The sequence below is a fragment of the Elephantulus edwardii genome, unplaced genomic scaffold, assembly GCF_000299155.1.
Source record: "Elephantulus edwardii isolate Elephantulus edwardi_28Jun2011 unplaced genomic scaffold, EleEdw1.0 scaffold00505, whole genome shotgun sequence".
Taxonomy (NCBI): Eukaryota; Metazoa; Chordata; class Mammalia; order Macroscelidea; family Macroscelididae; genus Elephantulus; species Elephantulus edwardii.
Window position 1 is genome coordinate 485,077 of NW_006400255.1, and position 11,768 is coordinate 496,844.

Here is an 11,768-nt window from a genome sequence, read left to right on the forward strand (position 1 = left end):
TGATATCCTCCCAGAGCTCATTTGGCCTACCCTCATTGGTGCTCAAGGCCTCAAACCTATTCCTGAGATGGTTTTGAAATTTGAGTGGGATAGACTTAAGATAAAATTTTTGTTCCTGTGGACTTGATTTCATTTTTCTCAACTTCAGCTTGAACTTGCATATGAGTAGTTGGTGGTCTGTCCCACAATCAGCACCCAGCCTGCTGATACTAAGCTTCTCCACTGAATCTTTGCACATATGTAATCTATTTGATTCCTATGCATGTTGAAACTGTAGAGAACCTCAAACATTTGCTGTAGAGGGTCAGGACTGTAGTCTTCATTATGGATTGAAGCTCAACATCAAGAAGACAAAGATTCTCACTACTGGGCCATCTGGCAGCACCGTGAAAGGTGGAGAGGAGAAAGAGGTTGTTAACAATTACAACTTGCGTGGCTCCACAATTAACACTCTTGGCACCAGCAGTCAGGAAATCAAAAGACAAATTGCACTAAGAAAATTTGTTGCCAGGAACCTCTCCAAAGTACTGAAAAGCACTGATGTCAGTATAAGGACAAAGTTCCACCTAATACAGGTCATGGTCTTTGCAATTACTAGAGATTTGGACAATGACTAAGGATGACAGAACAAGAATCACTGCCTTCAAGTCATGGAGAAGATATGAACATACCATAGACAGCCTAGAAACAAATAGGTCTGTCTTGGAGAGGGTGAAACCAAGTTTCTCCTTAAGGCTAAGATTTTGAAGCTCTGTCTCACATACTTTGGGCACATGGCCAGGAGGGACAAGTCCTTGGAAAAGGACATCATGCTCAAAAGTATGGAGGAACAGTGTCAGTGAGGAAGACCCCCAAGGAGATGGATTGATATGGTAACTGGGCAATAAGGATTGGTGTGTTGGAATTACTGAGACTGGCTCATTATAGGGCAGGGTTCAGAGCCACTGTACATAGGGTCACTATGAGTTGCAGGCTACTCGACAGCACCTAACAACAACAAGGACAGTCATACCTCTTCTGATTTATGTTTTCAAGGTGGATGAATTGCTATATAGGGACAAAAAGAGGACACTTAAATTTTTACATAACTTTATCTCTTTGATGAAATAATGAGCTTCCTCCCTTAACGTTTCTCAATGAAGATCTCTGTTTTGTTATTGATGTCTGTCTCATCAATTACAAGCAATCCTCGAGTCACAAATAACTGATGTATAGACAACTCATATTTGCCATTTATGTGTTCCCTTACTTTGAAATCATTGAACTTTAAACAGATTCTTTATAAAAATCACCTTCACTTCATATGCAGCTTTAAAATAACTGAAAAGACATTGAAGCTTTTCTGGTGCTAAAGTTGTTGTTATTGTTATGTGCCATTGAGTCGCTTGCAACTCATATCAACCCTATGTACAACAGCCATAAACTCTGTTCTAGCCTGTGCCAATCTTGTTGTCTCTGACACACCTACCCCAATTACCCCAGTCACTGAATCAATCCATCTCATCAAGGGTCTTCCTCACCTGCGCTGTCCCTCCACCCTCCTAAGCATGATGTCCTTCTCCAAGGACTAGTCCCTCCCTGCAACATGCCCAAAGTATGTCAGACGAGGCTTCAGAATCCCTGCCTCCAAGGAGCTGGCTGGCTTCACCCACTCCAGGACAAACCTTCTCATTCTCTTAGCAGTCTCTGGTATATTCAATACTATTCTCCAACACCACAGCTCAAAGGCATCAATTCTCCTTTTATCATCCCTAGTCATTGTAGGTTAAAAAAAAACTGTTCTAAGGTTTTTTAGACACATGAGTGAATCCCAGTTGTAACCCTGGACTACTTTTAAGAATTAGTTCAGATTTATCTAAGGAGAGACTTCATTCAACAATTGAAAGTTGTACAAGTATTCAGGTCTTTCATTCATAGGGTCATTATGAGTCATCTACTAATTGACAGCAGTTAACAACAATAACAACTAAATATAAAACAACAACAACAAACAAGTAAGTAAATAAATAAATAAATCCCCCCACCAAAAGTTGAGCCATGGAAATACATTTAGTTTAAGGACTGAACTAATAGCTATTGTCTCAGGGGTTCCACAACTTGTTATCAGAGCTGTAATCCTGGTCATTTTTACAAACGTGGTCTTTTTTAACTTTTTATTATGATCGTAGAGAAAATTCGCAAAACAGATTGTTATTCATTCAACAATTCATACACATTTATGAGGTTGATTATAAACCCCACATTATAACTGCACTCTTTCCACTATTTCTTTAAGGTTTTGTTTCATTCACCCTTCTGTCCTTTCTCTTCCTATCTTCATCATTTTGAGTTTGTTCCACATTTCTCTCACAGTCTATCAAAGACTTTCTATGAGTATCTATTAAGAATGGTTGGCAAAGAACGACTTCCCATAATAATTGCACCATTTTACAGTAAAATCTTCAACATCACCAACAGCTGTGGAGCCAAAATAAGAGAGAAAGCTAACCAGACTGTAACAATACCATGGTGAGGTACAGCCTGTCAGAACCTTGGAGATGGAGACAGAGTTAATGATTTTGCTTGCTAGCAATTGAAAGAAGAGTTAACTTGTGATTGCCATGAGACAAAGTTTATTGGGCAATTTAGGAAACCAAAGGCTTTCTGCATTTGTATTGCTGGACTGAACATGGACTTTCACTTGTTGAGTGAGAAGCCCTCTAAACTAGTTGAGAAATTGGGTCTTGCTGTTAATCTGACTTGAGACACTGTTCACTTATTCCATATTTTCACTATGTGAAATCCTTTACCTCCCCCCATACTATAACCTATTTCCCTAGTAAATCCTACAACTGCAAGTAGAAAAACAGATGCTGTAAAGTCTGTTGGTCCTTTGCAATGAACATCAGACTCAGTGATCAATACAAGTAAGTGCAAAATGCAAGACGGCCATGTCTGACCTTGTTGGGATCAGTTTTATACTATGGATATTATGGGTACAGTTCCTCTTTGTGAGGTTTGTAGAAGTTGGGCTTGTCTTTCTCCATGCTACATTTGCTCCTTTTACACTGAAACAATGCGCTAAAAGACTAGATGGGAAAGGAAAGAAGGATGAATGGAAAAATATATTTCTTCCCAAGGGATTCAGTTCCATTGTATTGTGAGAATTGCAATCCATGCCATGAGAGGAAATTTATATAAATTTCTAAATAGAAAATTAATTTATTCAGTAACTTTTCACCCAAAGAACAAAAAAGATATTTTGGGGTTTGTTTTAAAGACAGTATGAGAGAAATGTGGAACAAACCCAAAGTGATGAAGGTAGGAAGAGAAAGGATGGAAGGGTGAATGAAAACAAAACCTAGAAGAAACAGTGGGAAGAACGCACATAAAATGTGAGGATTATAATCAACATCATAAAACATGCATCAATGGTTTATAACACCATCAAGTGGAGACAATATTTCTTTTCTTTGAAATACTTCCTTAACCTTGGCTCCTCCTATGTGCCAATTGGTCAGCAATGATTAAGCACTTGGAGTGCTGCCTTTGTGTTGCTCATACCTCTGAGAAATAGAAAGAAAAGGAAACAGACTCTGCTTAGCCACAACAGTGACACAAGATGCCTCTCAAACATCATGGTGTGAAACTTAATGATGGTCACTTTATGCCTGTTCTGGGATTTGGCACTGCCACAGATATTAAGGTAAGGATAGGGATTTGGAGTTTAACATTCAAAATAAAATAGCCTCAGGCTGAGTGGGGATTAATTTGGGTTGTCACATGCCCAGTTCCCAATGTGGCTCTGGATACTTACTGGGGTCTCAGTTTCCCCAGACTGTAACTGTTCCATAAATAAAGTAAGAAAGTTGATAAGCTTATGAGTCTGATATGTGGTCATCTACAGATGATTCTAGATATTGGTTTTCCCTCTTCTTTCCATTTACATTACAACTTGCTAGAAAAGCTGAATCTAGCAATGTAACTTACTGCCTACCAGTTGTCTTGTGTTGAGACTAGTTGTAATGGGAAGAGTGTGTATTTCTATGATTCAAGAAATATTTTCCTTCTATCAAGGAGATGCTATGCACAGATATCTTTAAGGTAAGTGGTCTTTCAAATAGAGATGCATGAGACATATTGGGAGAGAAATGCAGTTTTTGTGCTTAGCACCAAGCTGTAAATGACTGAGCTGAGCGTCCCTCATATGCTTTTCATTACTGGCAATGCATTTTGAAAGGAAAAGTGGCCTCTTTTTAGGAGAAAATAATGTATCTTATAATTCTAATTCACTAGCAGATCAGAAATTTTATTCTATCTGAATTACAGCTTCCAAAAATCCAATGGAAAGTCAACCATGAGTCAGTTCCAACTTGATAACAATCAGTGAAAATATATATAGAAAGTTTGACTTTGGAGTTTGGCCTTCACTGACAACTTTAAGTAAGAATCAGGAGGGATCTCAGAATACTGTATTTGATGGAGGTATTTAAATGGGTCTAAATGGTACAAACAATGATATTTAGGGTGATGTTGTTTTCCCTCTGAGATTCTGGTATTAAGGTATGTGCACAGCAGAAAATATTTCTGTAGCCAGACCTATAAAAACATGGGTGCCAAATCTCTAATGAGATTCCTATCAAGTAGAGATTCCCATAACTTGTCAAAATTCCATCCTGAAGGAATCCAGTGCATTCTGTGAGTCGAACTAGAAACTCTTGGAAGCTCATGCATGGCTTCCTCTGTACTATCCCTCATAAGACTTTGTATTTTGGCTGATTTTCCCTCTGTGTCACTTTAGTCTTAATCAAATCCATGAAAGCAACCTCAACTGTTAATTCTCAGTGAATACCTCTAAGTAAGAGTGGCCTTGGGGACCTGAAAGGCTGGTAAAAAAAATTAACCCAGTTAACTGAACTGAAGAGATTGTTAGGATCCCCAGGATAATAATTAAATATATGATTTGATACATCAGAGAGTGGAAGAGAAAAGGTAGATAAATCACTAATAGAGAGAGGATAGATAATTATTAGTTTATGTTAAGAGAAAGGCATTAATGATAAGGGACAAGTCAGCACAAAATTATCACAGCAAAGGTAAGATACTTAAAAAGAGCACAAGAGGGTGTAGGGCCCAGGGCAGCCACCTCCCAGGGAGCCGCAGGATGGCCAAGGGCAAGGCTGATGGGGCTACTGGCCTCTACACCAAGCAGGTGCAGAAGAAGTTCAGGAGGGCCCACGAGAAGGTACTGCAGAAATTGGGGGAAATGGTAGAAATCAAAGATGAACAGTTTGAACAAAGTGCCAGCAATTTCTATCAGCAGCAGGCAGAAGGTCTATATGACCTTCTATATGAGGATCTGATGAACTTCCTTAGTGCAGTTAAACTGATGCATGAAAGTTCAAAGAGAGTGTCAGAAACGCTGTAAGAGATCTGCAGCAGTGAGTGGGATGGGCAGGAGGAACTGAAGGCCATCGTGGGGAATAACGATCTCTTCTGGGAGGACTAAGAAGAGAAACTGGCTGACCAAGCTGTGAGGACACACCTGTAGGTATACTTGTTCAGAGAACGACGAATAAATCTGTCTTTGATTCACCACTCATTTCACAAGACTTAACGCAGGAGGGGGGATAAAAACCTAACCCAGGTTTATTTCAGATTCCTAAATAAAATGGGATGTTGTCTTTAATTAATTAATTAATTAAAGCACAAGAGTTAAAGACACAAAAAAGTAAACACTACATTTACCCAATCCTGTAACAACAGTGATAAAAATAATCTATGACTAGATTAATAGATCTACACTCACGTTGAACAGAAGTGGGATGGTGAATAGAACTACACTTATACACACACACAGAGATTTCGCAGAGGATGTTTCTATATGTGTATTTATATGTGCAACATTCACAAATAGAGTTGAGCATACAGGAACAAAATGGTGAAAACTTCTTAGCCAACTTGAAGGAATGTATCACTGAGTTTGAGGATTCAGGACCATAATCTTAGGGGACAATGGCTATTGGCAAAATGTAGTCCACCAAAACAAGATTCTATATCTGTGTTGAGCAGCAAGTGGGGTCTTAAAGCGTCTTAGTGATTAGGTCCAACTATTGCTCTCTCCCTGTATAGAGCAAAGAAGAGCAAAGGAAATGAAAGCTGTTAGGAAATAATTACTCTTAAAGATTAATGTTCCATATACACTCCAGCCTCAAAGACCAGAAGACCAGAAGAACCAGAGGATGACTGTCTACCTAAGAAAGGAATCCCCTGACCACTATGAAAGGAATCACTGTAAGAGTGAATGGTAGCATTGAAGAAAGTTCAGCATTGATTTTTTATTTTTGATGTGTAGTGTAAAATATAGTTAGAATAATATAGAAACTCTGTATTAGTGAAAACCCCTTGAATCTTGGATTGTTGCACACAAATGGCTTATTTCCCATATTATGTGTGAAAATTACTGTTTAGGGAGCTAAGTAACTAACGGCTCTGCTCATTTCAAAGGCTGTGAACAAATGCACAACCTCTGTAACCATGGAAAAAAGATCTCCGTAGTGACTAAACTGAATCCAGCCTTAATAAGCACCATTTTAAATGGTGATAGCTTTGTTTCAGTAAAGATGTAAACTGTTTCTTCAGTAACATTGGAAGTCCTGTAACCTGGATGCCAAATGATGTCATGAGATTTGTTACTCCCTATAGAAGCCCCTTTTAACTATGTTTAAAAAAAAACCCAAACAAAACAGAGCTTTGAAGAATGATTCCCCTGCTTTCCATATCTGATTATAAATCACATAAATAAAAATAATTCCTTTTGTTTATTTCCTCTCACAATTGTGAAAAAGACCTGTCCAGTAACATTTTGGCAACACACACAAGGAAATATTCTCAGATTCACCTGGCAAGTAGTCGTATGTCTTGATTTTGCTTACTGAAGGACACTGAGCCAGACCTACTGCAGGAGGCAATCCTGACATTTGCATCTCAAACTTCCAAATGGTGCCGATAAGACTTATTGTCTCAAAAGACGCTTGAGAGGTGAATGCTCGGCATCCTCAGCGTTGTCACGAATTTATATACTTTATTTGATAATTACTTATCAGAGGCGTAAACATGTCTCTATTATGTGTTTACATTTGGTCTGATTTATTGTAAAAATAGAAGTGACAGATTCTAGCTGGTATCTGTGAGCTGATGTTGTTGTTGTTATGTGTCATCGAGTTAATTGTGACTCATAGTTACTCTCTGAACAATAGGTCTGAATATGCCCTATCTTGAGCCAGTCACACTGTAGTAACTACCCCAGTTACTGTGTCAATCCATCTCATCCGAGGTCTTCCTCTCCTACACTGTTTCTCCACTCTTCCAAGCATGATGTCCTCCAAAGACTGGCCCTTCCTTGCAACATGCCTAAAGTATATGGGATGGAGCTTCAAAATCCTTGCCTCCAAAGGAAAAAATTGGATTTACTGTCTCTGTAATAGACATGTTTGTTCTCTTGAAAGTCCATGGTATGTTCAATGCTCTTCTCCAGCACCATAATTCAAAGGTATCAATTCTTCTGTCATCCTCAAAGGTATAAATTCTTCTGTCATCCCTAGTTATTGTACAGCTTTCCAATGCATAGTAAATATGAGAAGACTTTGGCCTGGGTCAGGCCCATCTTAGTCTCTAGGCTGATGTCATTGCCCTTTAGCACTCAGGAGAGGTCCCTGACAGCAGACTTTCCCAATGCAATGCTTTTAATTTTCTGACCGCTAGTGCCAAGAATGTTGATTGTAGATTCAAGCAAGATGAAATTGTTAACAACCTCAATCTCTTCTCCATTTATCATGGTGCTGCCAATTGGCCAGTGATAAGAATCACTGTTTTCTTGATGTTGAAGTGCAATCTATATTGAAGACTACAGTCCATTATCTTATGTAGCTAACGCTTCAGTTCTTCCTCCATTTGGGTAAGCAAAATTGTGTCATCTGCATAGTATAGGTTTTTGATGAGTCTTCCTCCAATCCTGATGCCACATAACTCCTCATAAAATCCAGCCTTCTGAATGAGCTGTTATTTATATAGATTGAAAAGTTATATTGAAAAAAGATATTCAGTAAAAACAACTATGAGATATCATCTCACCCCAGTAAGAAGAGCAAAATTTAACAGAACAGCAAGCAACAAATGTTGGTGAGGATGTGGAGAAACTGGAACTCTTACTCACTGTTGGTGGGAATGTGAAATGGTGCAACCGTTGTGGAAGGCGGTGTGGCACTTTCTCCAAAAATTGCAAATAGAGATACCATTTGACCCAGCAATCCCATTACTGGGAATATACCCCAGAGAGACCATAACTGCCATCCAAGCAGATATATGCACACCCATGTTTATCGCAGATTTGTTTACAATAGCAAAGAGTTGGAAGCAACCTAAGTGCCCATCAACAAACGAATGGATAGAGAAGCTGTGGTATATTCACACATGGACTACTATGCCGCATTGAAAAAAAGGAACTCATGCAATATTATTCAAAATGGATGACGCTGAAGTACATTATGCTGAGTGAAATATCTCAGGCAGAAATGGACAAATACTGCATGGTGCCACTGTTGTAAAATGGGTCTGACATCAGGGTTGAGGTAAGACTGAGAAAAAACTGGATAAATTATGTATACTGTATTGAAACAGATAAGGGAAAGAACAGATTAGAGGTGATATATGATTGAGTATTATGGTTAGCACAGGAATCCAGAATTAAGGTTGCATAGAGAAGTGTACTCGGGGTGGGGGGTGTGGGAGAAGGGATGGGAGAATTGTATACCAAAGAAGGAATTTTTTCATCTCTTTTTCTTTTCTGAGAGGGGAGAGAACTGGTGGGGAGGGGTGGGCAGGGAGAAAAGTGTGGCAATGAATGAATGGAAATCCAAAATCTCTGTAAATGCGTATTAAAATGAATTTTTTAAAAAAAGATACTCGGAACACTCCTTTCTTGTTTTTGAACCATGCAGTGTGTCCTTGCTCTGTTCAGAGACTGCTTCCTGGTATAAGGTTTTGCATGAGCAAAATCAAGTGGTCTGGAGAGGAAGACCCTTGATGAGATGGATTGATTCAGTGACTGGAGTAATGAGCATCAGTATGTCAGAGATAATAGAGCTGGCAAGGGATAGAGCAGGGTTCAGAGCTGTTGTACATAGGGTCACTAGGAATCACAAGCTACTCGCTGGCACATACCAACGACAACAACAACATGACAAATCTGGCCATACCTACTTTAAGCCCTAGAAGACAACCAGGAATAGCCTGAAGAAACAAACTATCAGATTTGAAATGCCAAGGAACACCCGGAATAATAATGAAGCATCATTCATTGCTGAAATAATTTCCAGGTTACCAGACACTTGCAATCAAATAGAAATTGCAAGCAACCTAAAGACTCATTATTGAGAAAGATAAAGAAAAGACATCACACAGTGAAGAAGAGGAGAGTGAAGCTCTGTCAAAAAAATGCATCTCCACTAAATCAAGTATTGGCCTTGACCCTGTTCCAAAATTAGATATTTCTCGGAAGTGGGCATATATTGAGCCCATATGAAAGTGTATATGAGACATCCTTTCAAGCAGCTTCCCTTAGCCTTCCTCTTGATCTTGAGCTAGGTGTCAAGATTAAAATATGTGCAGCATCTTCAGCAATTTTTTTTTCTATAATTCTTAAGTTTGCTATCCCCATGTCTGTCTCTTCCCCTACAACTAACCTATCTTCCTACCAACTTGGAAATCTTGTTCTGCTTTAAATGCCAAAAGATGGACCCTACACCCAGCTAAAAGAAAAGTGAATAAGCTTTTGGAAAGTTCAGCTGACCACTCTCTCACCTTGTTCTCACTCCAGGGAACAATGAACTGTAGACTCTCCTGATCTCAAGCGAAATGTTGATCTTTTCTCTCTTATCATGGACCAGGGTTGTGTTCTCTCTCCTTACCTATTCAATATGTATGCTGAGCAAATTATCCAAGAAGTTGGACTCTATGAAGAAGAGTAAGGTATCAGATTGGAGGAAGACTCATCAATAACTTGCATTATGCAGAAGATACAACCTTGTTTGCTGAAAGTGAGGAGGACTTAAAGCACTTGTAGAAGATCAAGGAATGCAGCTTTCAGTATGGATTACTGTCAAGAAAACAAAGATTCTTACTACTGGACCAATAGGCAGCATCATGATGGATGGAAAAGAGATTGAAACTGTCAACAGCTTCATCTTGCTTGAATCCACAATACACACCCTTGGTATGAGTAGTAAGGAAATAAAGAGACACATTGCTCTGGGAAAATCTGCGGTTAAGACAATTTCCAAATTATTGAGAAGTAATGATGTCAGTTTAAGGACTAAGGTACATCTGATTCAGGTGATGGTCTTTCCAATTACTTGCTATGTAGTTGAGAGCTGGACAATGAATAAGGATGACAGAAAAAGAATTGATGCCTTTGAACTATGGAGAAGAGCATTGAACATCCCACGGATGGCCAAGAGAATAAACAGATATGTCTTAGAAAGGGAGCAGGCAGAATGCTCTTTGGAGGCAGGAGTGAGGAGACTTTGTCTCACATACTTTGAGCATGTTGTTAGGAGAGGTTATTACTTGGAGAAGGACATGGTGCTAGGAACACTGGGAAGTTGGTGAAGGAGAGGAAGACTCTCAACTAGGTGGAATGGAATGGAGCAGGATAGAAAAGGGTTCAGATCTTCTGTTCATGGGGTCATTATGAGTCATACTCAACTCAATGGTACTAACAACAACAGCAACATAATGGGTCTGATTCTCCAAGTTAATTCCTTTTTTCTTGAAGTTAAAAGGGACATATGACCAGGGGTGATCAGACAACTATGGAAAACATAAAACAGTATGTGTACAACTGTGGCTGAGTAAAACGATCAAAAAGAGTGATAATAAGTTCTAAGGAAAAAAGAAAAGCAATTTTGTTTAAAAACAATGTCAGCTTTTGAAAGGTTTCAGATTGAAACCAAGAACCACATCAAGGTAGAAAGATTTCTCAAAGTTTATTGAGAAATTAATAATAATAATAATAATAATATAGGCCGCTTAGCAAGGGAAGTAGCACTGGGGGTTGGGCTTCAGGGGGCTTATATGGGGTCTTAGCAACTGTGTTTTAGGATTTTGTGAGATGAATTGACATTGCAGTAGCTCATTGGTGCATAAAGTCTCTGGTTTCGGAAAAGGTCCTAATATTGGAATTTCTGGTTTTTGGAAAATATCCTGACACAGGGTTTTCTGAGATCTGGTATCAGAAAATGTCCTGACACAGGATTTTCTGAGTTTTGGCTTTGTAAAATCTCCTAACATAGGGAATTCTAAGTTGAGTTTTAACCTCCATTTTTATTTTTAACCTAACAGGTTTCACCAGCATCTACAAGTTAATGAAAGTCAAAATTTAGTAAATGAATATGTTGTTGTTGTTGCTGTGTGCCGTCGAGTCGCCTGTGACTCATAGCGACCCTATGTACAACAGCCCAAAACTCCGCTCTGTCCTGTGCCGATCGCACTGTCTCTGACACTCCCATCCCAACTATCCCAGTCACTGAATCAATCCACCTCATACAGGGCCTTCCTCTCCTGTGCCGTCCCTCCACCCTCTCCAAGGACCGGTCTTTCCTCACTACATGTCCGAAGTAAGGTAGACGGAGCCTCAGAATCCTTGCCTCCAAGGAACCACCCGGTTTAACCCTTTCCAGGTAAAATCTATTCGTTTTCCTAGCAGTCCATGGTATTCTCAGTACTCTTCT

The 11,768-nt window shown here is 39.2% G+C and overlaps 1 protein-coding gene across 1 annotated transcript in view; it reads left to right on the forward strand.

Annotated features, from left to right (window-relative positions):
- Positions 1–3,601: 3,601 nt before the first annotated feature.
- The window catches only part of AKR1C4 (aldo-keto reductase family 1, member C4), a 65,662-nt gene continuing 57,495 nt past the window's right edge, over positions 3,602–11,768 (forward strand). Inside the window, exon 1 of the mRNA XM_006903072.1 lies at positions 3,602–3,685. Coding sequence (XP_006903134.1) covers positions 3,602–3,685 — 84 coding nt within the window. The remainder of the gene's footprint in view (positions 3,686–11,768) is intronic.